At 47.1% G+C, this 27,802-nt stretch overlaps 7 protein-coding genes across 7 annotated transcripts; 4 read left to right on the forward strand and 3 right to left on the reverse strand.

Annotated features, from left to right (window-relative positions):
* The first annotated feature begins 425 nt into the window (after positions 1-425).
* On the forward strand, positions 426-2,051 carry F4807DRAFT_96910 (NAD(P)-binding protein). The gene is made up of 4 exons (XM_048003718.1): positions 426-1,123; positions 1,194-1,392; positions 1,455-1,577; positions 1,637-2,051. The coding sequence occupies exons 1-4, from the start codon at positions 599-601 to the stop codon at positions 1,777-1,779; spliced, it is 990 nt and encodes a 329-aa protein (XP_047854072.1). The 5' UTR covers positions 426-598; the 3' UTR covers positions 1,780-2,051.
* A 1,697-nt stretch (positions 2,052-3,748) lies between these two features.
* On the forward strand, positions 3,749-4,108 carry F4807DRAFT_460770 (uncharacterized protein; the record flags this gene model as incomplete). Its single annotated transcript, XM_048001574.1, has 1 exon — positions 3,749-4,108. One exon carries the CDS (start codon positions 3,749-3,751, stop codon positions 4,106-4,108), a length of 360 nt encoding a protein of 119 aa, XP_047854073.1.
* Positions 4,109-4,552: 444 nt separating this feature from the next.
* On the reverse strand, positions 4,553-7,901 carry F4807DRAFT_427153 (heat shock protein Hsp88). Its single transcript, XM_047998129.1, has 6 exons — positions 7,551-7,901; positions 7,413-7,474; positions 7,316-7,347; positions 5,793-7,254; positions 5,333-5,641; positions 4,553-5,277 (listed from the first exon to the last, which is right to left on the reverse strand). Exons 1-6 carry the CDS (start codon positions 7,561-7,563, stop codon positions 4,996-4,998), a joined length of 2,160 nt encoding a protein of 719 aa, XP_047854074.1. The 5' UTR covers positions 7,564-7,901; the 3' UTR covers positions 4,553-4,995.
* A 530-nt stretch (positions 7,902-8,431) lies between these two features.
* F4807DRAFT_427154 (N-acetylglutamate synthase) lies at positions 8,432-11,527 on the reverse strand (the record flags this gene model as incomplete). Its single annotated transcript, XM_047998130.1, has 4 exons — positions 11,340-11,527; positions 11,087-11,286; positions 10,780-10,938; positions 8,432-10,723 (listed from the first exon to the last, which is right to left on the reverse strand). Coding segments are annotated over exons 2-4 (2,012 nt in total), but the record flags the coding sequence as incomplete, so codon positions are not given.
* A 1,213-nt stretch (positions 11,528-12,740) lies between these two features.
* Positions 12,741-15,610, forward strand: F4807DRAFT_97024 (GMC oxidoreductase). Its single transcript, XM_048003719.1, has 8 exons — positions 12,741-13,198; positions 13,260-13,290; positions 13,401-13,662; positions 13,735-13,870; positions 13,928-14,211; positions 14,281-14,494; positions 14,544-14,630; positions 14,682-15,610. Exons 1-8 carry the CDS (start codon positions 13,012-13,014, stop codon positions 15,395-15,397), a joined length of 1,917 nt encoding a protein of 638 aa, XP_047854076.1. The 5' UTR covers positions 12,741-13,011; the 3' UTR covers positions 15,398-15,610.
* Positions 15,611-20,193: 4,583 nt separating this feature from the next.
* F4807DRAFT_97052 (uncharacterized protein) lies at positions 20,194-23,324 on the forward strand. Its single transcript, XM_048003720.1, has one exon. It carries the CDS (start codon positions 20,327-20,329, stop codon positions 23,108-23,110), a length of 2,784 nt encoding a protein of 927 aa, XP_047854077.1. The 5' UTR covers positions 20,194-20,326; the 3' UTR covers positions 23,111-23,324.
* Positions 23,325-24,568: 1,244 nt separating this feature from the next.
* F4807DRAFT_427170 (glycosyl transferase family 4-domain-containing protein) lies at positions 24,569-26,412 on the reverse strand. Its single transcript, XM_047998131.1, has 2 exons — positions 25,786-26,412; positions 24,569-25,726 (listed from the first exon to the last, which is right to left on the reverse strand). The coding sequence occupies exons 1-2, from the start codon at positions 26,215-26,217 to the stop codon at positions 24,743-24,745; spliced, it is 1,416 nt and encodes a 471-aa protein (XP_047854078.1). The 5' UTR covers positions 26,218-26,412; the 3' UTR covers positions 24,569-24,742.
* Between the last annotated feature and the right edge of the window lie 1,390 nt (positions 26,413-27,802).

The raw sequence follows: 27,802 nt of genomic DNA on the forward strand, positions 1-27,802 counted from the left end.
GTTATAGAGATGGGAGACTCTAATGTTCAAAGGGCGGTTATTCGTCATTACCTACCTTTGATGCCTAAAAATTCCATTGCATGTCTGGGTGCATAATATTGAAGCTGCTTCAGCATCAAGACAGGGACTCTACTAGATGGGTGTGCTACGCGCGGCTCTGTAACATTAAGTTGCGGCCTTATACGAAGCGAGATCACCTCGTCTAAAATTAAATCTGAATAATCCTATTGAGTATCATAAGGGGTTGTATTGAAGGCCCTAACACCGATATATCAAGGCTTGTCATATCGGATTTAGGTCTACTGTGGAACCCTGTCACGCTAAATAGCCAAATGGAGGACTACTGATGACAAATCTGTCTGGACAGACCCCTATCTAGCCGACAACATACAGTTGAACTTCATTACTTTCCGATGCGGATATGACAGATATCGGGACTGTTGTCCATTTTAGATGTGTATAAATATGTAGAGTAGCCAGCTAAACAAGTGTAAAGAGCAGTTTCACTCTCATCTGCAACTTCGGCAACCTACCTCATCGTCTCGTCACTTCTATTCATCTCCGAACACAAACTGACGATTTATAACAAGCAAAAACCATGAACAAGGACCCGAGAACAGCTAGCGAGCTCGCCGCTACGTACGAGTCCCAGATCAAAGGCAAGATCGTTCTCACTACTGGAGTGTCGCCCGGTGGAATAGGGGCTGCCTTCGTCCTCGGTATCGCGCAGTCACAGCCAGCGCTACTCATCCTGGCTGGTCGCAACCTCGCCAAGATACAGCAGACTGCTGACGCCATCTCCGCGACCGGCGTCAAGGTTCGCATTCTAGAGCTCGACCTGGTCTCACTGGCCTCGGTTCGTGCTTCGGCCGAGAAAGTCAACGCCTGGGACGACGTGCCTCAGATTGATGTATTGGTTAACAACGCCAGTGTCATGGCCGTCGACTGGGCCCGCTCTCCTGAAGGATACGATAGCCAGCTCGCGATCAATTACTTGGGTCCCTTCTTGTTCACCAACCTCATCATGGGCAAGATGCTGAAGTCGCCAGCACCTCGCGTAATCATCGTGACTAGCGACGCTCACCGACTTAGCCCTTTCCGCTTCGATGATTACAACTTCCGCGTAAGTCAATTATACCATTATAGGATTGTCTTATGCATTGGAGTCGAATAGCTGATCGAGTGTTCTACAGGACGGCGAGTACTACCATAAGTGGCTGAGCTACGGCCAATCGAAGACCGCTAATATGCTCATGGCCATCTCCCTCGCCGAAAAACTCGGCCAGAGGCACAAGCTCTCGGCGTTCAGTGTCCATCCAGGACTTGTCCAGTCTAATCTATCGTCGCACTTGAAATTATTCGGCGAAGACGATTCTGATATGATACCTATGCGTGAGTCAAGCCGAATAAAGCTGCGAGTTTTCTTAGTATAACTAACAACTGGCGCTTGGCAGGCGATATCGATCGCGTCATGGGCAATGGCATTGGATGGGCCGGCTTTGGTGCTGTCCTACCCTGCACCCCGGAGGTAGGTGCAAATGTTTACGTGTATGGAGCCTTCGATCCAGAAGTCGCAGGTAAGCACATTGATACCCGTCTATCATTTCCGAGGTGAACGATTAGCTGATTTCTGAAGCGCATAATGGCTGTTATCTCTTAAGTTGCCGCGTGGCGGATCCCTGGAAGGATACTGTTCGGCCTTGGGCAACTAGTTCCGTCGAGGCAGAAAGGCTATGGAAGCTTAGTGAAAAACTTGTTGGTCAGGAGTTTGTGTATTGACGTATTTGCATGCGAGATTTTCTATTGAAAGGAGGGCGGTTCAGTTCGCCATCAGGGTGTAGCAATAGTCATGATATTCCGTTGACCGTACCTAACTGGTGTGCAAACTCCCCATGTATCTTGCTTTGCTTTTAATTTTCATGACTGATAACCCTATACTAGCAGCTAAAGGTACCTAGGTACTGGGTTGGAATATTGAAAGTTCAAGGAGGTATGAAGTTCTGCGCAGAACCGTGTTGTGTGTAAGCAGTATTAGTTAATTAAAGGCTCGCCGACATATAGAAGTTGATTTCTATCCTAGCTCGCTTCTAGGTTGGATCAGTGGTACTTATTTTAAACCCTAATCCCAACTTGATCGGTAAGACATGCTGAACCTACCTAGGTAGGTAGTGATTCAATCTGGAGAGGCGTAATTCCATGTAACAAGGTAGCTACTACTAGATCATAAAATAAACATCCATTAAAGATGATTTCTACCTATCCTACAAGCTTTAAGGTGAAAATTTGAACGCAATCAACTTACCCTCTGCGCATCAACTTCAGTGGATTAGATGGCCCTTCCTGATTTGCCCCTATTTATCTCTTTCCCAGGAAAAGGGGATACCACATCAGGTCGTCGTCAAGTTGGTTTTTTGTACCATTTCGTGTCATGATATGAGATTTACCGACATTCTTGCTGTCCTAATTAATACAAAAGGATGAGACAGTCTCTTGGGCGGATTTAGTGGACTAGCAGTAGTTTCCATGGTTTCAAAAACCGTTTATACTAGTAGGTACCTACCTAGATAGGTAGCTAACCGGCCATTCCCACTCTTGGGGTAAAGTGCAACGCCTTCGAGCACAACACTGACTTATCTATTGCGTATATCGGTTTGATCTATCCAACGATAGTTTCAAACTTCTTTTTCCCTTAAAGCTCTGAGCAGAGTATGCTTCGTCACTCTCTCGGGTTCTCCCTACGGCTAGAATTTGCCATGACTCGGGATTCTTTTCAATCTTGTTTTTACTGAGCTTTCTCCGAGAGAAAAACTAGGTTCTACGCAAGCATATAAAAGTTGGCAGTGCCCTGTAAGAAAGAATAATAGGGGTACTCGCCGTAAGTCTTCAACCAGGAATTAGAAGGTAGGATAATACAACTCACCTGACCGATGAGCTAACTTCAATGCGGGTATTGAGAAGCCAATAATTAAAAAGCTACACGACTTACACATATTCGACCTTATGTCATACTTATCAGCAATGCTCTGGAACGTCACTGCAGTATTACACTAGTCAAGCAGATGGGCTTAGTTACCAATCCCGTACCCCCTCTCTCCAACTCATAGTCGTAAGCGGCCACAGTATGGTTACACAACACGTTCGGTCATTGTCGTAGTTAAAGATTTTTGCATAGCTTATTGGCTGAAATGCTTTTCTTCGTATATTCCATTCACGGGTCTGGCGGGTACACGTCGATTCGGTCCCGTCATCGTAAGAAGTGGTTAGTAATGACACCTATTTAGACACCCCTACGCACCTTGGTAACTAGAATCTCTCTTCTCACAACTCACATGATTAAAAAACTCTTATCGAAACGAAAAAAAAGAAATCAACCTTTTTATCTCATGAGTATATTAACGTCGGTGAAATGGATGGCTCCGAGACTAGTCAGGGTCCTAGCAGAGAGCAATTCTACTCTCAGTCCTCTAATCGGTTCAAAAGACAAAGGTGTACAATGGTATGAGAAGGAATTTCCCGGTATCCCAGATGATGCTCAACTGTTGCTTAAAAACTACGCGCATATTCCGCCAAAAGAGGTGGATGCTCATGTTCTTGCAATTTTAAGTCGAGGTTTTTATCTTAGGTGCTCGAGGACTCGAAGTTTAATTCCTCTTCTAGAGACAAGGCATGGCATGTATACCCCTATCCATGCCTTGGTAATTTCGCGTTCCTAAACCTCAGTCTCTACAAGCAGCCGTCCTACGCATCCATGTTGGAGCGTCTGAAGAAAGGAGCAAAGTACCTTGATATTGGCTTCTGTCTAAGCCAGGATTTTCGTAAACTGGTTGCCGATGGCGTTCCTTCTCAGAATTGTTATGGTATCGAGCTGAACGCGCTCTTCATCGACCTCGGATACGGTCTCTTCCGGGATAAGGATACACTGAGAGCACAGCTCATGCAAGGAGACGCCTTAGACCTCACCGAAGACAGCGTGCTTGCTAAGCTTGCCGACACGGTAGACTACATCCACCTGGGATTTATTCTCCACGTCTTTGATCTAGACAAGCAGCGGTTGCTACTAGAAATTTTCTTCGAGTTCTGGAACCCGAAGCTGGCATACTCATCCTAGGAGAAGCAGTTGGTGATGCCGAAGGCATCCATATACCAATAGGAGTTTTCATGCACAGCGAAGATACTTTTAGAAAGACGTGGAAGGACATATCTGAAAAAACAGGTCAGAAGGTGAATTGCAAAGCGACTCTTCATCACGGTTCCTGGATCTCGGAAGCAAAGCAGGAATGGGGTTTTGGTCGATCACGACGGCTTTTTTTTTTTGAGATTGGAATGCTGGCGCGTAAATGGGAAGACTAGAGCGTTACCTGAATAGTATCGTATTTGATCCTTGGAAGATTATTTAGCCTGGTTCAAACTTACGTCCTCGCTTATCTCGAGAAGGAAAAGGCTTGAGGGTGGGCCGACGGTCCCTTGAATAAGACTTTAATATGAAGAAGTCGTCAACTGCAATAGATCTGTAGTAGGCTAGAACCCTACTACCGCAAAATTCAATCCATAGGTACAGTACCAAAAATACCCCACAATGGTGGTATAGTGCATCCGATGCATGCTATTCACATTTCTCACCAGACACGAATCACATTGGACAGCCAGACAGACAGGTTAAAAAACGCACTTTTAATCAAGTAACCTGCATTGTCTGGGTCTATCTAAAGTCCGCGTGCTTGAATTCCTGTTGCCCCTTTCTGTCCGCATAATGGGGAAAAAAATCTATTCCTCGTGAACTACCTGCAAAATGGATGATCGATGAGCAGAACCCCCCTGAACGATGCCTAGTCCAGTATCCGCCCAATCACCCCTGCCGTTGTCATTATAACACTCCTGTTTTCGTCCTTGTCATGCATACATCAATTAGTGCCTGGGACAGCCACCTATCCGTAGATACTGATATCATGAAGAATTGGCGCGTTTGCGCTTAAGGGAGAAGTCCTCTGTCTGCTACTACGATTGGGGCTCCTCGACCTCTGGCTTCGCAGCCTCGGCATCCGTCATCTCTTCGTCCTTGGTCTCGCCCTTCGCGGCCTCGGCTGCTTTTCGGGCTTCCTCTTCAGCAGCCTTCTTAGAAGCAGCATCGGCATCAAGCTTAGCTTGCAGGGCTTGACGGTCTGCTTCTACCTTGTCGAAGTAGCGTTGCGTAATGGGACCGGCCATAGCTCGAATCTCGTCCATCTTAGCGACATAGACGGCCTTGGTAGCATCTTCACCGTCCTCGTATAGCCAATCCTATATTCTGTCAATTCATTGTATCAAATATTCGGACAGGATCTCAAAAACTCACCTCGCTCTCCGTTAGCTTCGATCTAATCTTGTCTTTCTCATCGTCACTAGCGAATTCGGCATACTGGTCGTCCAACTTGTTTCGGAGATCGTAGATGTATGTCTCTAGTTCGTTCTTCTTCTCTTCTGTGTCAGCAACGAGCTTGTCCTCCATAAGCATCGCAGCTTCCTTTTCAGTGAGACTGTTCTTGGTGGCCACATCTAAGGAGTTGGTGCCAGCAACGATAGGCAGGTCGCCTTTGCGGACTTGCTTCTTGACTTTTCGGGTCTTGGGCTTATCCGAGTCCTTCTTGTCATCGGTTTCCATTGCCTGTATTACGTGTTAGCGATCGCCATTTCCATACAAAGCTCCATTTCAACAGCCCTCGTGGATCGAATATACGTGCTAAGGCAAGTATTTCATAGGCACAACTCACGAGTTCCCTAACGAGGGATTTTTCAGGGGGATCGAATTCACTTACGTCAGGATCTTTCTTGGCTCCATCATCTTTCTTTTCGTCCTTAACCTCCTCTTCGACTTCTTGATCTTCGACGTAATATCCACTCTCCACATTAAGGACACCGTGAATGTTAACTCTAGCTTTGAGTTTGCAGATCATAAACTCAGTCTTAGGGTCCGCCTTTACGCCCTTGACGGAGAATCGGCCAATGAAAGGAGAAACTTTGCCAGGCAATTCGTCAGGCTTAGCGTATCTAGCCTCGAGGTCGAACGGTTGCTTTCGGTAGAAAGTCAAGATCTTGGTCGAAGGAAGAACGTTGCCCTTGTTGAAGACAGTAAGGCTAGTATCCTCATCTGGGATATCAACGTCCTTTTCCCAGGAGAACACGATAGGATAGTTGACAATATCCTGGACAGCAAAGTCACGGACCTTGAAGACGGGAGAGAGGATAGCGCAGCAGAAAGCACAACCCCGAGCAACAGCCTCGTCCTGGTTGAGGGTAAACGAGAGCTGCTTTCCAAAGAATGCCTGAATTCGTTCTTTCAGGGCGGGAACACGGGTGCACCCACCAACCAACTCGATTACATCAATATCTTCCTTCGTGAGCCCGGCCTCGGCGAGGGCCTGCTCTAATGGTACCGTGACACGGTTTAGTAGCGGTTCCACGAGCGCCTCGAACTCCTGTCGTGTGATCATAGCCGTCACATCGATATCGTTCATGAGCGACTCAATGTTCATTGGTGCTTGTTGATTGGCTGACAGAATCTTCTTGAGCTTTTCGGCAGCAGCCTCGACACGAACCATAGCCTTGGGGTTAGTCGTGATGTCGATCTTGTATTTGCCCTTGAATTCCTTCTGGAAATGATTAACCAAGGCCAGGTTGAAGTCTCGGCCACCAAAATGGCGGTCGTACGCTGTCGACTTGACACTGAGCTCGCCTCTCTTAAACTCGACGATCGAGCAAGAATAGTCGGCGTGACCAATATCGACGAATGCGACTCGGCGTGGCTTCTCTTCAGCTGAAGGAAGATCGAGCTTAGTGATACCGTAGCCCAAGGCAGCCGCAGTGGTGTCGTTCATAACGCGAAGGAGCTTTAGACCAGCGATCTCGGCTGCATCTAGAAGACTTCTTCGTTGGACGTCGGTAAACCACGCAGGCGCACTGATGACAATATCCGATACAGGCAACTTCAGCTCATTCTGGGCTGTCTGCTTGACCTTGCTCAAGAACATAGCCGTCAGTTGAGTGGCCGAAAACTTCTCCTTCTTGCCTAGGTAAGACACTTCAGCGCCAACCTGGCCGCCGCCGACATCAACGAGAGATGCCGAGACATATTGCTGCTCGATCTGAATGTCGGGGTCATTGATGTTTCGTCCACCCAGCCGCTTTAAGGAGCTGACGGTGTTCTTGAGGTTAGAAATCTCTTGTGTCTTTGCAGGTTCTCCGAGATATCGAGACTTGGGTCCGAATCCGACTAGGGAACTGAAGGTCCAGCATGTTAGTATGGAGCATATGAAGCGTCAGATTATGATATTCGACTTACGGGGTAGCTCGATTCGAGACTTCATTTGTAATCTGTGCACATTGTCAGCCTCGTTGTTCACGACACCATGCGTATATAATACAGGGATAGTACATACGACATCGACACCTCGATTCCTGGCGACTGCAATGACAGTGTTCAGGGTTCCGAAATCGACACCTATTTTTTCCGTACGGTCAGCGACGGTGTTCCTCGTTATCAGAAAGGTTACCCTGCGCGGGCTGAGACAACATACCAACTACACTCATCTTGGTGGGATTTGTGGAAGAGGGATGATAAACAAATAAAAGTCGATATTTGATTGCGGGGATGCCAGGAAACGTCGCAAGTCGTTAACCTCGTTTGCAAATTAGAATTGTGAGGAAGTTCGTATCTATCGAATGCAAGAAAATTAAGTCGAATATGGCCTAGTTTTAGCAGAGACGAAATCCGTCGATATTTCGTTGGAATGTCGTGTTTGCGGCGAAGGGAAATGGGAAAAAAGATTCTTAAGAAAAAAAAGCTGCCCGAAAATGCGAAGTGGGAGATCGCGAAGGACTTTCAACCTTAGCGTTTCTATGTATCTGAACCCCTCATTTGTTACACACCCGGGGTGTGGTTCAGCCTTCCCGGAAAGTTCTGGACATTTCGACATTCGTCTATGTCCTGGTGGGTACCCAGCTGTAAGGCTTTTAAGGTTTCAAGGGTGAATATTTCAATGGACAATACGCCACACAAAGCCTCGTTTCGTTGAGACCTAAGAAATCACTATTCTGTACTGTACCTGCCAACATTTCTAGTACCTAGTAGGCTCATAATATATCCCCATTCACACATTCTCGTTATGTAATTCGATTCATAGATATTTTAATACAGGTCATTTATGATCATGCAAAAATCTTTCCAGGTTTTTCGAGTCCAATCCATCCCATCGATTCGGTGTTCTTTTGCCAAACAAGAAAAAGAAAGTCCCAAAAGGTACATTGAAAATGACCCAATTCAGCAAGCCCAATTATGGACCTACCCCTCGTGATATTATCTATCTACCCCGCCAAAAAGTACCCACCAAATTCCCCCACCACGACTAATGCCAACCATGCCAGCCAAACGATGGTGGGGTTTGCTCATGGATGTCAAGATTTGACCGCCTTAAGATGACGCCGCCTTGCCGCCCCGCGACATAAAAATTTACATATGAAGGTGTGTTATACTGGACTTATGATACGTGGACAAAGATCATTACAGTTCAAACAATGCATATACCGGGTCTAGACGATCATTACGATTGACGAGCATTGACGAGATAGGCCATTGATAGGTATGTATTATGCACATGAGTGGTTTTAGTTTGCATATGGATACACCATCATCTCAACCTTTTAGAAGAGGTAGGTTGTTTAACAAAAATAATAATATAAGCGTGAGACCAAGAAATACCATGACACGATATTTCAATAAGTCGAGGTTATAAGAAAGGGACCAGCTCCTTTCTACGACTTAATAGTACCGACAACAGAAAAATGATGGCATTTTCGCGTCATTCGACCTCTAGGTATCCCAAAACCAAATTTATCGAGATATAATCGCCGTCTATAATTCAACTCGCTCAGGTCCTTCTATCTAATCAGCAATGGGTTTATTATCCGCCCACGACGGCTCAATACCTCGACAAACACTCTCGTAGTCTCGGAACTTCTGACAATCCAAAGCCAAGTTCGGGGTCGTCCAGAACATAGCCCAGTTCATGTCCTTGAACTTCAGCGAGCCCCTCGATCGTTCAAAGTACCATTTGTTGACAGGATTGTCCTTCCTACTTCTCCAACAAACCCCTTCTGGTAAGCAGCCACGAACCATAGCATTGAATACGATATCCGCCACTCCTCCGGCTCCTTGGCTTTTACGGAGAACCGCAAACTTATCCAAGTACGGCACGAGCCGGCTTGGATTATCTGCTTCAGATCCATCTAGGCCAGGGGGCTTCTCCCATGTTAGTATTGCGCCTCCCTCATACTCTCCTGCGATGATTACGCCGGCTAGGTTTCCGTGTATCCGCTTCAGATAATGATCTACATCGAGCTTCCTGCCGAAAGAATCCTCGATCAAGTTGACGAGTCTAGGAAGATCGATACACGGATCCGTAAGATTCAAGCCTCTCTCCCCTAATTTGGGCGGTTTCCATAAAGTAACTCGAGGATCCGGGAATACAGTCAACGGCATCCCACGCTTAGCTAATGTCGTCAGTGACCCGATCTGAGCCATGCCAGTTGATGACGTGACAGGTCTGAAACGCTCGGAGGGTAGTGACGAAGATTGGACTGGCTTGTCGGTGAGAAGACTGTGTATCAACGGGTTCTGGCCGCGTCTCGTACCAACGAGAGCCCAATCCAAGCTGTTTTCTTGTAGGCCACGTTCATTTGCCACTTCCTGTGGGGTTGTTATAACTGCGGAGGAAGTCGGTGGTAGAAGAGATAAGACATTCTTAGCTAGTTCGGCATTCTCCAAGTGCTGCAAACTTTCCTTGCTCGGGCCATCCGGGTTCTCTGATGTTGGTGATATCAAATCATTTCGGACCTCTGGTAATTCCTGCTCCAGATTCAGAAACAAATGCCTTCCAGTAGCTCGGTTTTTGGCAGGAATTCCACCTAAGGTGTCCAACACAATAAGGCGATAAACCTCAGCTAATCTTGATGTTTGTATCGCCTTTGAATCTTCAACCGGTTGGCCTATAAACTGAAGCCCAGATAGCTGTCTCGTGAGGGCCAGTATAGCATCGTTGACATTAACCGGCTTGACAGCGCAGGCATCTGAGGTGTACCCGAAGGAGGAGATAATAGGGACGACCTCCTCTTGCAATGCGGCCATCAGGTCGTTAGGATTGCCAACGAATATACCACGTGAAGTGAACGGCGAGGTATCTCCTTCGGTCGGAGTGTCGATGGTAATCGGAGAGTCAATAACTCGCGCCCCCGGAGTATCATAATTATCTATCGCCATGGCGATACGATTAGCCTGTATGGCGGCGGTTTGTCTCTGTGCGGCTTCATTTCCCCCAGAAGTACCACAATCAACGACAACGATACTAATTAACCCAAGCTTCCGAAGTTGACCTAGGGTTTTTCCCACGCCACCTAGGGTGGCATCGTCGACTTCCTGGGGAGCACGAAACTTAACTAGAGCAACGTACAATGGAAGTTGGATAGCGACGTCAGCTTCGAGTTTAGGTGCCTGAATGAAATCCTTTTTTACGACAGCGGCATCATTAATAACTGGCTCCTCGGTAGTGCCTTGGTTGATTGATGGGCGAGTCAGCGTTGCACGTTCCTTGAAGCCTGTCGCCCCTTTCTTTTCTAACAGCGGAACAAATTTGTTCATGTAGGCCTTGGCATCTCGCTTGGTGACCGAAGTCTCGAGCACGGAGAGGAAGAAGTCCTGGCAACCGGTCAGGATAATTTAATGTAAGGGTAAAAGGAGCATTTCATTCATACCCTGTCTAGACTTTTCTTGTGTTTTTGAGATTTGGAAATAGAAGTATACGGAGAAGCAAATGTTACCGAGTACCAACCGCTATTTGCGGCGCTCCGCGCGGACCGGAATGACAATGAATTTGAGCCATTGATCCTGCTTAGGTCCTTAGTAGACGGCGTCTATCATATAATTAGCCAAACCTGCTCTTGTTTGTTTGAAATTTTTACATGATTGTGATTGAGTAAGGTATTGTAATCCGTTCGTCCGCAGAGATCGGATACAGGAACCCAGACATGGAAATCTAAGGAGCAGAGCGACTTCACTCACGTTCAAGTTCGAAACTGCCCTCTTCCAGGCTGTGAGTTGCATTGTCATAGCGCGCGAAGCATTTTGGATGTTAGGAGATTCAACAAGTGATGCACACTACCACCACATATTGATATAAGTCAAGTTCAGGTCAGAGAAATGCACTTTGATGCAAAGAAGGTTTTGGCTTTGGTAGGAATGGGAATTATACTCCAATATATCTGAATTCCAGTGAGTCAAATGCCACTACGATAACAATCGATAAGCCACGCACTAACAAAGCCGCCACGGGCTGCACGGGCAGGAGACACCGCTATCGGCAAGGTAAGAACTATCCGATCACCCCGTACACCTGCCTTATGCGCCCGTGCTTGTAGGGGTAGTCTAGACCCACGAAAGCCGTGTGACATCAGAAATGAGAAGACTTTTCTTCGCCTTAGAAGCGACGCCCGCCGGATTTCCTTTCTCGTCTTATTCTTGTCGCATCGAATTTGTTTCGTCGAACGAAAGGCGTCAATCGGCAATTTATACAATATCAACTTTACGCAACCAACCAGAGAAGAGGGATTGTTTAGTTTTTGTTACGATTTTCAATTGAACACATGTACCTGGCAACTACAAGCTGCCGATTGCTGTGGGGTTCAGTTGCTTCCGACTCATCCATTTCCCCTATTTCCTGAATTGCCGCAATATGAGGTTTCGCATGTTTCGAAAATGTTAGCACATACGAATTCTTCCAGATCTTTTACTCATTAGACCGAGGAAGAGATCCACCGCCTTCTTAATCCGGAAACCCATTATATCATCGCAACTATCGGACGAACGCCAACGCGTCTCAATGGGTCAATCAATGCATGATAAGTACGAACCAAGCATGTTTAGCTTCTATCAATAACCAGTTCCGATATAGCTAGATATTTTCACATGTGCACAGCTCTTTAGAATAGGTAGCTCACGAGGTTGAAATGACAGGTGATAGATCCAGGCTTTCTTAAAAACAGCAATCTCTCCGAAACAGATAAAAATACTAAGTATCTTGACTCCAATCATTCTCATTAGTCATTATAGGACTACCTATCAACTACATACAAGCGTTGAGGCAATTTCCCTCAACGACGAAGAAACAGCTTCAGCGCCTAATAATCAAAAGGTAGCAATCATGAACCCTTGTATAATCTACCTTATTCGTAATTGAGATACATTAAATGTCATGAGGCTATACACGGAAATTCAATAACATTAGCTCTAAAGTTACACCCAACAATCTGTACATCCCCATCAACTAGTATGTCGATGATAGTGTCGCTCATCATGAATGAGAAGCAAATATAAAATGAACATACCCTAGTAGCAAAGGAACGAACACCTATTGTTTGAATGGCTAATGGGAATTGGCATATCTCGCCCGTAAATACAGGTGCAAATTTGAAGTAATTAAAAGTTCGGATTGAACATGAGATATGAGAACATCAAAGGGGCAAATTTATTAAGCGATTTACTTATGTTCCCCAGCCACAAGTAGATGAGTAATCACTAAAGCTAACTCGAAGCGCATATCTACAGTATGAAGAATGTGTTTTGGGGGTAAATAGTCATAATATGCACGGTGGTAGAGTTTTTGAATCAAAAATGACATCTCGAAGGGAGAATTTTAGGGGGTGGACAGTGCCACTATAGATTGATCATATCGTTGGTGTCAAATTATTTAATCTATAAACTTCAGATCTAATTTACGTCGACTGCTTAAACCCGTTACTAGGCAGATGCATCTTGTCTCTCTACACGTTGGTTGGTTTGTTTACATAAACGCCAACAAGGTCTGCAAATCTCCCACATAACTCACGCCTGCTTCACCTGCTGCCATGACAAAGACCGTGATACTTCAATTCTACCTACGGCTTTGCTTTCTCAACTACTAGATTACATTTATTTTGAATTCGATCGCAATGAAGTTCAAGGCAGCTAATATCACAGTGCTTGCTGTCAGCCTTCTGCTTTCGCTTACCTCTAGTATACATATCTTGCCAGATTCTAATGGCACCTTGTCGCTTCAAAACAGCTATGACTATATTGTCGTAGGTGCAGGGATAGGTGGCCTCGTCGTTGCGAATCGCCTTTCGGAGGATCCGTCAGGTGAGTTCTCCCACTTGTCTACCAGAGCCGCGAGAGTCCTGATACTAACGTGTTCATATAGTATCTATCCTAGTAGTCGAGGCTGGAGAGTTGTAAGTGTTAAGACCTGGTAAACAGTGGTGAGGGACGCGCCATACGCTTTGAGCTCCCTTCCCAAGCCGCTAAATTTTTCTTCTCATAACTAACTACGTGTCATACTCAGGGATGATCGCGCTGAGGATGTCTCGATTCCGGGAAACATCGGCCTCGAAGATCCACGCCGTTATAAGGTAAAGCTGGATCTAGCGTCGCAAGAGTTTCTCGACGGTAAATCCCGGGTCATAAGTCAGGGTAAAGTCGTCGGGGGAAGTACCATCGTCAACGGCCTTGTCTGGACGAGAGGCTCAGCGGCCGACTTCGATGCTTGGGAGGACCTAGGAAACCCAGGCTGGGGATGGGCCGATCTCTTGCCTTACTTCAAAAAGGTGAGTCCTGACTAGGTGTTCGCCATCTCGTCCCCTATTCTAGCCAAATAAAATGACGAACCAAACGTATAGTCGGAGAAGTATACCCTACCGCCTAACAACAAATCGACGCACAATTTCCTCACGGCTCTTAATCCAGTTATTAGAAAGCACGGCGAGAAAGGGCCAATCGAGGTCGGCTATCCAAACTACTACTACAACCAGTCCCGTATGTCATCTCCACCTATTGCATGTTGACAATCGTACTGACTAATCAACAATGAAGACAACTTCCTCGATGGCATACAAGAACTCGGGATACCCGTCAACGAGGACCCTAATGGTGGCAGCGCTACAGGGGCTAGCATTATTGCAAGCAGTATGGTAGCAGGTAACCAGTCGCGTTCCGATGCGCGTATCGCGTATCTAGACCCCGTATTGGACCGCCCAAATTTGCACCTCGTCACCGGCCATACTGTTACTCGCGTTCTTCATGATAATGGTGGGGCGACTTTTCTGAATTCGACTTATATCCCTGGAGCAACCGGGCTGAACATAATTGGTGTAGAGGTAAGTCCTGATACCGCCACCAAAGCCGATGTTCATGTATGTCGTTACTAATTGTACCTGCTCGTGTAGTTTGCCGCCAACTCAATTGCCAACAAGATTAGGGTTAAGTGTGTAAATGAAGTACTTCTTGCTGCCGGAGCAATCTTTTCGCCTGTATTGCTGCACATCTCTGGCATTGGACCAGCCAAAGTTCTAGGGAATTTGGGGGTAGATGTTGCCGTGGATCTTCCAGGAGTAGGCAGCAATCTTCAGGATCATCCTACCCTACAGCCTGTCTACAAATGTGAGTACCAACCCCCCCTCAACTATTCGAACGCTTCCTGATTGTTTAGACACTGCCCCGGACGTATTTTCCGCATGGGATATCGTAGGAAGCACTCGAGATGTTGTCCGAGAAGAATATCTCACCAATCGTACAGGTTCGTCATAATATCAGTAGCGTTCAACTGGTAGACACTTACATGTAACAGGGCCGTGGACAGCACCGATGGTGGACGTGGTTGCTTTACCAGCTCTAAGTTGGGTGGTGGATGACCTTCAAGAGTGGTTGCGTGAGACAACGAACGTTACCAACAACCTGCCGTCTTCGTACGAGGAGACTCTTCGCGCAGGATACCTTGCGCAGCGAGACGAGATGATATCTCTACTTGCGCGAACCGACACGCCCGTATACGAGGTTATGTCGACATCTTGGGGTCAACTTGCGGTGAGTGCCATGCGTTCACTATCCCGGGGGACAGTCCTGGCGAGATCCTCCTCTATTTTCGAGAACCAACCTATTATCGATACACGGTTTTGCTCGCATCCCATCGACTGCAAACTGCTACTTCTCGGGCTCGAGTTCAACGATCGCTTAATCCAAACATCGCCAATGGCAAGGCTAATACCAGTACCTCCACCTGGCTTTGGCGTCGTTGACGCTCGAAACCAGACAGCGCTAGACGAGGTAATGCGGCCGATGATCACGTCCGGATACCACCTAAGCGGTACGACGTCTATGTTACCACTCAGCTTGGGTGGGGTTGTAGACCCATCACTCAGAGTATACGGTACGAGGAACCTGAGAGTCGTAGATGCGGGGGTTATCCCATTGCTGCCTGCTGCACATATACAAGCAGCATTATACGCCATTGCTGAAAAGGTATGCCCTTCTGTACCTCTCCGAGATGAATTCGTAATTAGATAACCGTCAAGGAGATCATAATGCTGATAACAATGGGAACATAGGCCGCGGATATTATCAAATCTGAAAGCTCAGGGGCGCTTCCAAGTACAAACCAGGGGTCTGCGGTTTCGGGGTCCCGATGATTCATGAATGAGATATCTCAAAGCCTCGTCAAAGGCCGAGATATTCTTCCCTGCCAATACCAGATCTTTCTATGAGCAATAATTTGCTTAATCCACTGAGATAGATGTGATACCAATGTTCAGATAACTCGGTATGGGGTGCAATCGTTCCTTTCTAACTTTCCACAGCTGTCAGTACGACGAAGAAAACAAACCTTTAATGTACCTGTAATGTGTAATGCATCAAGGTGGAAATCAGGGTGCGGGGGGAGGCAGTTGTAATTTGTATTAATGTTGTTAGCAATAGGAGTTCAACTCCAGTGTATCAATCGATAAGTTTGTGGTTTAAATATGTAGTACCTACTGGATGAGATTTTCCAAGGAAAGTGATGGATATCTTCATGTTAGTCATACAACGCGGTAATTGCATAAAGGGGCCACCTTGTACCTCAGTAAGCTTAGGTAATCAGTAGAAGTGGCTGGTGACACTCGGATTACCATGTTCGGTTGATCTGACAAGCATAAAAATAGTGATCGGTACTTGAATGATTCATTAAAAATTTTAAACCGAATTCGTAAAATAAGCCTAAATTTTAAGAATTCCTTCATATTTGCTGACAATGACTTGATTCGATAGTTTCAATCCAGTCCAAGCCAGATTTTAGCTACGCCTTACTTGAAAGAGAATGGCGGACGGGAAAATACGAATCATCGGCTCCACAGCATCCGAAGTCGCAAGGGCCCCCATCAATAATAAGTCTTTCCCTTCATCGCATAAAAGGATGCCCTTCCCTCCTTAGTTTTTCGTGGATACGACGACACTTGTTTTGAGACGAGCGGCTTGGCCCAAGAATAAGGGCTCTTCATAGGGACTGAGGGAATACCTGCGTCGCAAATCGTGGAGTTGATCCTTCTTCTATCGTCCTCCAGAAGTGTTCATTGCGAACATCGTTTTATTCGATGCCGTGAAGAAAACTTGTACTATGAGTCCGTTCAAGGCGACAAATTTAGTCGTACACCATTCTTTCTGACTACTATATCACTGTTCTATTATGGATAGATCTAAGGTTGTCTGATATTTATAGTAGCTGGAGACCAGTTTTCAAAACACTTTCAAGTCAGTTTGTTTGCGTTTCTGCAACCATCCGGATGTGCGTAAGCAAATGTGTCGGATCGTCTATTATGAATATACGTAGTAGTTACATCACTGCCTAGCTCTCTTCCTCGCTACTGTGATACACACATGTACGCACAAGCATCAGGGTTCTACCATCCTAGTCTTTCCTTGGGTTCGGAATCGCGAAGTCTCACTAGCAGCTAGTAGTAAGGTATGAATCAACGGCACCTGGCGTCTAGGCCGCATTCAGATGTGGTACAGTACGGCTAGCTAACACGCGCGACTGATATCAATTCTCGTTTTTGTTCCTATAAGCCATGAATCAAATGTTACAGAGAAAAATCCTTATGTGAGGCTATACTGCTGCGTGTTGAAGATTTGAGAGCAACGAAGGCAACGACTTCGATCTCAATCTTGATTTTACACGCTCAATCGCGGATGTGTTCTCGTCACGACTCTGTGTTTTGCCTAGTTCATAGCTGAGGAATAATGGCGACTGGCGAAGCTACGGTGACCTGGGTGACCTAACGGGCTGAAGTCGGTTGGCGCGACTCCAAGGCCCTCCCCTACTTTATCAGGATTCGTGATTGGACGTGTGAGATCAGACTGCAAGCATAGCCACGATGTCATGCAGTTTTGGATCGGGATGCAACCAACCAGCCAACGAAGGCCATTACGGCTTTGTCATCCAAGCATCGGATCTTGGTCGAAACGTTGAAGCACTCTGCCGTATGCAGACGGGTGAATGGCAGATAGAGAGGCGGTCAAAAAAGCAAATCCAAAGCAATTCATGTGCTTTCTGCGACGAAGCGAGGCTCCGTCGACCTGTCCGCGAATCATAAAGTTTTCAATATCAATCACACGATCATCTTGCAGGAAGAATGCCGCAAGTCCGGGACGCCATAACCAAACGGAACATCGAATTCTTTTAGGATTATATGTCAGGGTCCTCAGCAAACTACCTAGTACCCAATTGTACGGACGTGGGAGGTTGATCCGGAATATTTCCCCCGCCTTCGTAGCAAGACCTGAAGCTCCAGTCTAGGGACTCTCATATCATCAGAAGCCTGTATTCTTGGTTATATCTCGTTCTTTGTGGAAGTTTGCCCGTAACGACTAGGCTTCAACAATTCGACAATGTACAATTATAAGGATAAAAGATGGATCTTACATACCTCCTAAGAATTTTGCCATTTTCCATTCGCGGTGAGTTGGACCCCGCCGCGATAATATATATGAGGCAGCTAGAAACATATGGGGATTTGCCTACCGTATTTCGATGGTTAGCAACCGTTTCTTACTCGGCCGCTTGAGGATTTTACCGTTACAAGGAAATCCTAGTGATTGCCTCTCGCTCATCGAACAGATTCAGGTTTTCAAAACGCCGAGCTGACCAGTTAGATTGGATTAAAAAGCACTCTGTCACGCACTGTGTCAAGGATGACTGAGATCTAGCTTGCTTACGACAAAGCTACCTCCGCTGACTCTTCCGTCATAACATAAATTCTTTCCCCTCATATTACAAGCTTGTACGGAATACCTACCTGCGAAGAACATTATCATCCACAGACAGCTATGTGTCTCTGTGCCCTTTCTACCCATCACCCACTAAACTACCCAGTATATTGATTTTTCCTTTCATGACTTTCTCGCCATCACATTGATTTATTTCCAACCCACAATAGAGATAAGCTTCTTCATTTGAAATACATCATTTCGAGAATGATCTGAAGGGACCAGAACCGGGAGATCACCTTTTTTAATATAAGCCTATGAAAATACTCCTCAACCTCACATTCCGACTTGGTCACCTCGCTACGAAAAGTGACAGCTATTTTCATCACGCTAATATTTTTTAGCCGTGGTGATCGAAACCGGAATCGAATTCTGGAGTGCTTGACACAAAAAGTGGTTGCAGGAAGTACTCAAAAGCGTAAGTGGACAATTTCATTGGTTGAATTTATGCGCGGTAGTCTATCCTCTTTCTGGCTTAGTTTCTGTCTCGAGCATTGCCCAATGCGCAAGAAGGCTGCAATGCATTCCATGTGAGTGGCTTCCTTCTTTCTCCTCAGCGACATTTGCTCCTCGCTCGTACTTTCCCATTTCCCCCCCTCGACCTTTCAACTACTCATGCTTTTTTAATAGCCTAGTGCAAGGTCGTTTGGTCATCCAGAAAACCTCCCCTTGCTCTTATCGTTATCTTCTATTATTTGTTCCTTGGTATTGTCTACTAATGAAAATGCACAACAGGCAGAACATGTTGGTTGTGTCTCGATTTTCTTTCATTTCCTTTCCGCTTCCGCTCCCCTCTCCTTTTCCTCTTTCGAGGGATATCCACTTTTTATTGGTTGCAAGTGCTGCATCTCTCACCAGTGTCATGGAAAGCCTAGGTGAGTTTTTAAGGACGGGTCCTGTTTTAGGTGGTTCCCAGCACCAAATCTTCCATGTGGCCCCGCATACCCGGAACAGAACGCACCAGCCAGCTACAGCAGAAGCAGCAGCCACACATTGGAAGTAATGGGGCACTGCTGCACCACAGCAATCTTTTTTTCTTATTCTCTCCCCCTTGTACCGGTACATGTACATTAGTATGTACAATACACATTTACACTATGTACATCTACGCATCAAATACGTGCTAGTCTACATAGGCATTATTTTCCCGCTTTCGCTCCCATCGCTCCTACTACTTCCCACTACGCACCACCCCAAGAACCACGCCAATTGGTGCTGATGCACGCACCACTACTCAAAATTGCCAGTGGGAAGCTGCAAGTGCCCTGCAACGCTCGCGCTCCCACTCCGCTCTTGCAGGGCCAGCCCAAGCAACCCGCACCTAGCACCCAGCACTTAGCAGGTAAGGAAAGAGTGAGGGACTGGGAATGGATTGCCTAGGTGGAAGGTAGAAGGTACCTAGGGTAGGTAATCTCTTTGGCGCGCATTCTCTCTTTCCCACCCGCCAACTCTTTTGGCTTTGGTCTACCCTGGGCCTTCTAACTCTCCCTTCTCATACTCCATTACTCCATACTCCTCAATTCTCTCTCTCCCCCATCCTCACCCTCATTTTCCCGCGACCAGTTCAAACACGAATTACATTTTCCTTGAGTCCCAAGCGTCGAATCTCTCGAGATACTCTTAAACTTAACTTAATTCCGAACTCGTCATTCACGCCCGATCCGTTATACCCCCATTTTCCTACGAGGCGCATTCTTTCCTAAACAAGGAAGAAGGAAAATACGAAAAAGCTCGAAATTATCATTTCTCGTCGCCACGCCCTTTTCGCGAACACGCCCTCAAAGTCTCTTTTCCGCCATTCTATCCAACACCCGCTATCGTGAGATAGTAATTCCATAGTATTTGCGATCAGACGATCATATACTTTCGTCTGTCCTACAAAAAACACCGAATTTTCTTTTGTCTCCCGTGCTGTCCTTTGTGTGCTCATTTATGCCCGTATTTCGAGTCTGGACGTGTTGAGCGTGTTGAACCACAATAACAATTCACGACGCGCCGCGCTTCTAATTTGCCATCTTCTCGACAACCACGAATGATCTTTCTGCGGGACGACGTCGTCATATTCGTATCCTTTGGAACCGGTCACCGTCACGTCGAACCCGGATTCGTCGTCATGCCATCCGGGCTTCTACGATAAACCGCCATCTCCTTTCACATACCTCACCGACAACCACCTCGTGGGGTGCATGTTAGATTATGACTGACAGGCTCTCTTCCTTGCCGACGCAATCAGTGACTCCGAGTCAGACGGCCGTCCTCAGTCCCAAATCCGCTCCTGCCTGGCCTCATCATGTCTCACACAAGGTCCAGGCGCCGATCGAGGAGGAACCCTATACGATCAAGTGTATTTGTGGCTTCGCTGACGATGACGGGAACACTATTTATTGCGAGACGTGCGATACCTGGCAGCATATCGAATGTTATTACCCCAACACAATCGACGAGGCCTTGCGAGAAGATTTCGCCCACTCCTGTACCGATTGTAAACCTCGATCGCTCGATCACCAAGGCGCTCTTGAGCGACAGCGACTACGAAGGAGTAAACCCAATACGTCAGAAGCGTCCGAGAGGAAAGTCAAACGACCTCCGACCAAGAATAATAAAAAGAAGACCAAACCAACAGACCTAATACCGAATGGCCACACTACTTCTGATTCTAACCCTAAACACACGCACGACTACACCTCCACTCACCAACACAAAAAGTCCAAAAGCACACACCGGGCAAATCAATCCATCTCCTCGCAAAACCCGAAACGCAGCCCTTCCTATGGCCAAAAGGCTGGGAATCCCCACGGTCATCCACCCAGCCCTGCTACGACACCTCCAGACGTCCCACACGAGTTCGAGATGCAATACTCGAATGCTTTCATAAATCTATACAAGGATGACCGCGATGTATCCATTGTTCAAACAAATTCTTTCGCTAGTCTTTCCATTTCCAACGTTTTATCTTTGTGGTTACGAGATCACGACAAGTTGAGAGCCGAAACAGGATGCGCTTTCGATGATGTCTTCCAATCTTTACCGCCCAACATTGATTCGACCAAGGCTTCCCCTCGAGTAGAGTCCAAGAAAGTAGCTGTTGGATCGGATGCTTTCGTACATTCACAACAACTCACCACTTCCGAAATAATCGACAAGGATGTGCCTTTAATAGAACTAAATGGCCAGATCGGAATACAAAAGGACTACTGTGAAGACCCGGAGAACCGCTGGCAGGAGTTAAGCTCCCCGCTTCCGTTTGTGTTCTTCCATCCGATGCTCCCTATTTATATCGATACCCGAAAGGAAGGCTCCCTCGCTCGTTATGTACGACGAAGTTGCAAACCAAATGCGGTGTTAGATACTTATTTATCCGACAGCTCTGAATATCATTTCTGGCTTGTGAGCGATCGGCGTATAGTACCCTCCGAACAGATCACTATTCCGTGGGAATTTAACCTTCAGAAGGATGTGGCACGAAGATGGGCACAGCTGCTTGGCCTCGGCGACGACGAAACTGGCACACAACCGCCCTACAATGAGGAAGAAACGGATACATACCAAAATATCGCCTCATGGGTTCATGCTATACTTACTGAATATGGCGGGTGTGCGTGTGATTTAGCGGAGGGCTGCGCGTTCACTCGATTTCATCGAAATTACATATTGAAACCTCAACAGCAATCAAAAGGACCTAAGGGTGCCAAAAAGAAACCTCGAAAGACAAAGACGAACGCTATCTCGCCAACAAGCACCGGTCACGCCACGAATAGCCGTGCTCCTAGTGAAGGTCGTGGCGATGATGGGGTGGATAATGATTCGGGTTCGTCTCGTAGTAAACCTCCTAGTCGAGACATGACTCCTGCACCACGACAAGGCTCTTTCGACCAATTAGGTGTATTGACAGAACTTACCGACAGAGACAAGCGGAAGGTTCAAATGGTAGAGGACACATTCCGTCGAATGGAGCAGCAGCAGCCTCCACGGAAGAAGAAGCGAACTTCAGATGGCACTAACAGTACCACTACGACCGCGAAGCCTAAGCCGAGAGGGTCGTCTATCCATTCGATCGGAGTTCCCAATGGTGCATCCGAGCGTCGCTACGTCGATGCTGGTACCTCGCGAAGTATGTCGGGCTCCCCATCAAGCGCAATATCGCCAAATACGACCAGTCATTTCAAACATGAGCCACGGAACGGCTCTAATGAGCATGCGTCGTCACCAGGCCCTCGTCCGGAATATTGCGACGTGTCCATCCAGACGGATCCTGTTGACGGAGAATGGTTTAGCAGCCTTAGGCAGGCTCCGAAACCAAAACGACGAGTTGTTTCTCTATCGAAGCGACTGCTGGAATCGCGGCACCGCTTGCGAGCGGATGAAGACCGTAGGAAAGTGGTCCATGCTGCCTCACCTACTTCGGTTGTGTCCGCTCTGGTGAAGATGGATTTAGAATCACCTACTACAGAAAATAGTCCGGGACCAACGGTCCCAGAAATTCCAAAGCAAGACAAGCCATCACCGACACCACTAGACTCGACTACTGATACGCCCATGACCGATGCCCCGTCTATATCACCTACAGATACCAAACCTTCCTTAGACGAGGTTCCGACGACAGCCGTACCGATCAAGAATAAGTCGCCAGAATTACGTGTGCAGATGCCTCCTGTCCCTGCGTTTAACAACTCCGCGTCGCCCAGCGTGACAACTCCGATGTCCGCAAACGGAACACTAACTCAATCGCCCTTTTCCGCTAGTAGTATGCCTAGTCCTTTTGCGCCAACGTCGGTGAATAGCGTCGCAGTTCAGCCTAGTCCAGTCAAGAAGAAGCTCAGCCTGAGCGACTACACGAAGAGTAGGATGAACAAGGCAGCCGCAGCGAAGCCGGTAGTGTCTTCGCTAAAGCCGCCAGCTACGGTTGTGGAAGAAGCTAAATCACCGACGTCTACCGATTCGGTGATGCTTGATCCTCCAGTCGAGAAAAGTATCAATTAGATCGCAAACGCAAGTGATGTGTCAATATCCTTGTGGTATATAGGTGGGGACATTCAGTGCCTGGCTTATCACTGTTACTCCGTAACCTTATTACATTCTGCAGTCGGGTGTATATCTTAGCTGCACTCTGGAAGCCATCGTATGTGTTATTGGGATGTGGAGGTGGACCGGCACGTCGTCGGATGGGCTGCATTTCTGCATTAGGCGTTGGGTGAGGGTATTATCAAATAGGGTTACCAGGTGGTCCGTGACGGGGAATTGTCATGAGGGGTTTTTTTTCGCAAAAGATATCGGTTTATTTCGCAATCGACAGCTTCATATCGAATCGAACGTTTTCACGTGGTCGGATGTGAGGGCTCTTATGTGGTTTGGCTTTGACTTGACTCGGGTTGGATCGGATGTTGACGACCTTACCATCATTCCGGTCATCAAGAGATCCACTGCTCGACGGGTAACATGGCTCTTGAGGGACCAGACAATTCGTAAAGGCCGAAGAGGAAAACGGAGTCCAAAAGGTTGTAGAGATTCGTATATCGTATATGTACTACTACTAGAAGCCGAAATACTTTGCTTGTGGGGTGTAGGGACTGGGGAAAGGAGATGACGATGCCTACAACTGCATGACTAGATGAGGGCCGCAGCCCGTCTGCTGCGGGATGATCAATACCAACCGAGCAAGATTTGTTAAAGACTACGCCGCATTTCCGTGCTTCTACAACAAGGTGATGATGAATATCTCTTTGTTCGGGTCTGCCTCTCATGAAACAAAGTTTGGCTTCGAGGCTGATTTGATGTGTCATGTTGGTAGGCTATGACGGTGATTGTACGGCTAGGGCTCCTTTATTTGACTTCCAGTGTGTTGGCCTACTGACTCGTCAGTTTTGCATAAGGACATCCGAATTTATGATATAATATTGGCGGTGATGGTATCCTTCGGGGTTATATATATTGGACAGACAGGCGTCTCAAATGGCGAATGTCGGCAACGTGTGACTGGACCCTTAAGGTTGGATTCATGTGTGGTAAGAACATGGCGTCTGCATAGATGTCGGGAGATGCCGAGGACTGCCCGTATTATCCGTAACGTCTCGGCCGACTAATCCTTCGCTGCACGTATGTACTTATAGACGTTCAAGCCTGCCCGAGTATCTATCTCACCATCATCGCGTGATGGCTGGTTGTAATGCAGTACATATGTGTACGTCAAGCATGGGCTATGTGTCAGACCCAAAGGATTGAGGCTTGACTTATCACAGGTATAATGCCAAGTCGAATCGGACTACGCGCAATCTCCCTATCTACGCATGCCCTCATAGGCAGCATAGCCGAACTCCGAATATTAAGACTTGAACTATACTATACCTCACTTAGCAAGAAGAATAGAGCCTTATTTCTGCTTTCAGTGAGTAGCATCCAGAGCGTAAAGTAGCAGACATCACCAATCATGAAATCGATGGGTTTTCGTAAAATCAACGACCTGACATAGATCAGGCCTCGCCTTTGATTGCGAAGTGTTTCACTTATGTACATGAGATAGCTAAGGTGTCGTGCACTAGCTACCGTTCCATATTCTTCTTTTTGTATAGTAACATTGGGTATCTCCGAAAATCTATTTCAGCCTAGCTCTCGGGGCTAGACCGCGCTTGTAATATTGAGGTTATCCTCTCTGAAGATGAGGAGTGCTAGTCGGTGTCGGACGAAGAGGCCGAAGAGACCTAGTAGTGCTTGCATGACGGTAATCTCTACGGCCAGCTTGTCCTCGCGTTTTGGTCCTCGCCAGACTAACCAGAGGTTTAGAAGCGTGAAGTTGCTCGTCTCTTCGATTCGGCCTTCTTGGTCCTCCTTGATGCGCAATAGCTTAAACTGCGCCAATAATCGCAGGGCCTGGGCGATGATGGGGCGTGGTTGCTTGTCCTTCTCCCATGTAGTCACGCTAGGCTCGAGTAATCCGGTTCGCGCGTTGAAATGCGGCAGACGGTGGCGTGGGCACGGGATCAGCCCAAACAGCTGAGGCGTGCTGTAGACGAAATTGAAGATCTGAGGTATCAAGAGTAGAATCAGGGTCTTCGAAAAATGGCCTAGGATACTAACCACCACGAACACCATGCCGGCGAAGTAACAATAAGTGTCTCCAACAAAGACGCGAGCGGGATACCAATTGTGGATAAGTAGCGCGAAGCTGACACCTAGGAAGGGGAGGAGGAAGTAGAGAGAGAAAAGATGCGAGTCGGTGGCGGGATGGGGATACGGCGTCAGTAGGTAAAGGGCATCGTTGAATACGAGCAGTAGTGCTATGACTATGCTCTGACTAACTTCGATCCCATTAATTCCAGCCAGAATATTGATACTGTTGGGACTAAAGATAGAAAAGGCCGACATGTATCCATAATAGAGAATACCCAGATCGAATAATTCACGACCTAGGTAGGGCTGGAGAAAGGTCGGAAGTACAATCGAGGTGACTCCGAAGTCGATGAAGTAAACGACGAGAAGGGGGATGGAGGCAAAGGCCGGCATGAAGAACTTATGTCGCCAGCGAATATCGAACAGGTCATCGCCAATGCCGAGGAGGGTGATTGAGTGAAGAGAAATGATCGCGGAGAGGAAAGAGGCGAGCTGCAAATGATTAGTTTGGTGTCCTAGCAGCTGATCAAGGGCAGTGAAGGGTATCGTACTTTGTTATGAGGGAACTTGTGAAGAAGTCGTCCCAGCTGCACAAACTCGACGTTCATGACAACATCACGGTTTCCGCCACCACTAGTAGCGACCACTATGTCCTTGAAGAACGGAAATGGGATGAAGACGATCATGGTCAGGATGTACACCACGGCGCAAATACTTCCCATGCATTCTGGAATGTAGTGGTTATTGTTCACCTTGGAGAGATCGCGACCCTTCAATCCGGCCTTGATGAAGGTAGGACCGAGCCATCGTATCATAGCATAAGTAGCGGCGAATGCCATGCCACTAAGCGCTAGACATGCGATGAGTGGTGCACCCTCGCCATCGAAGGTTCGTACGAGGACGGTAACGCAGGCTAAGGTGAAGCCGGTCAGGTATAAGGTCTCGGTGTCGGAGAGCTGGGCAGATTGCGCGGTGGTCGGCATCTTTGTCGTCTTTGGGGTGTCCAATGCCTCAGGGCATCCCTATTCTGTTGGGTGAAGGGAATCGGCAGAAAAGCCCGCTGTCTGCCGATATTTCATCACATTGGAATGGGTACCTGGGTAGGTGGTGGTGAAATGTGCGTCGTGGCCTTAAGTGGTGGGTGTCGTGGATTGTTGACGAATAAGGCTGAATGATAAGATAACGCGACGTTTCGGTGGAAAGAGAAAAAAGGGCTAGTAGGGAAAATTGAAGCCACATTGGGCGTACAGGTACGAAGTACTTCGAAGCTTCGTAATAAAAAGGGAAGCGAATTGCAGGGGTCATCGCGATTTTTCACAGCCAATCATATTCGATCACATGCTCGTAAGGCGGCCTAAGAAAGCTTCGATTATGGGACTTGGCGTCACTGCTTAGTAGGTACCCTTGTACCCTTGCCTCTTTGAAGAATTACGTACAGCAGTCGCCATCAGGTACATATACATACCCATGCACCACCTGGGGTAATAACGAAACAGTATTATGGTTTGCTACTAATTTAAGAATTGACCTCGAAGCTCGACTAGCTGATCGCTTAACGGGATGTACCTATACCCGGCTACCTGGCAGAGTTAAGTTAGTGAAACCTCCTCAAGTCTACCCCCTATTTACGCACGAGAGTTATGCAGCTGCGATCTCTTCCGCCTTGGTAATCCCTCAACTTCGACTCTTCTTGTCCAAACAGTATCGAGGCAACCTAATATGGACATATACATATATCACACCGCCTCTCGATGGGCTTAATACATCATCGTAATCTAAAGATGGTTCCTCAAGCTATGTTTGTTGTTTGCTCATTCTCCCCTCCTGCTGTCAGGCTCAGCATAACAGGACAAGAAGGCAAAGGTGATGTGTTGGAATCCGGACTCACATCTGTGAACTCTAAATCAACTTACGAAATCTCCGAACACTGCATTAGTGCTCCCAATTCAAGAAGACTGGATTCCTTGACGAAAGCAACCGGATAGCTTCTACGCGAATGGGGAAAGCTCCTTAGGTCTCCCTAGAAATCCCAGCAGTGTTCTTCTCCAGCAATGTTATAGCCACTGTAATAGTCAGCAACTGAAGATCGGGGATAGGCGTCACTTAGAATGCCGTCCCGACCCCTTCTGTTAGGAACTTTGGGGCTCCGAGAAGCTTTTCCTAGACTCTAGACTCTGAGATGATAACCTAGTTATGTCTCAAGACGACCCTATGGCCCTAATATGTGCCTCTCTTATCTCTATCCCATGCTCTTCCTAGATCCTAAACTGAATCTTTAAGTAATGATGTGCCTACTTGCTGATAACAGTGTTTTGGTTGACTTGGCTCGCCTTCTTACCTATCCAACAACCTGCTACTCATACGAGGTCAACTCCCGCTGTTATGGCGAAGGACATGGAAAATGGCACGGGGAATAATGTCAGTTCACCTTCAGCCTCAGATGAGAAGAATTCCGATTCATCAAAGCCCGAAACTGTACAGAATGGTGGGAGTCGTACTTTGGAACCAGCTGAGGAAGCCCCAAAACAAGATAGCAGCCAAAGCCATTCACCAAAGTCTGGAAGTGAA

Source organism: Annulohypoxylon truncatum (assembly GCF_022578515.1).
Source record: "Annulohypoxylon truncatum strain CBS 140777 unplaced genomic scaffold F4807scaffold_17, whole genome shotgun sequence".
NCBI lineage: Eukaryota > Fungi > Ascomycota > Sordariomycetes > Xylariales > Hypoxylaceae > Annulohypoxylon > Annulohypoxylon truncatum.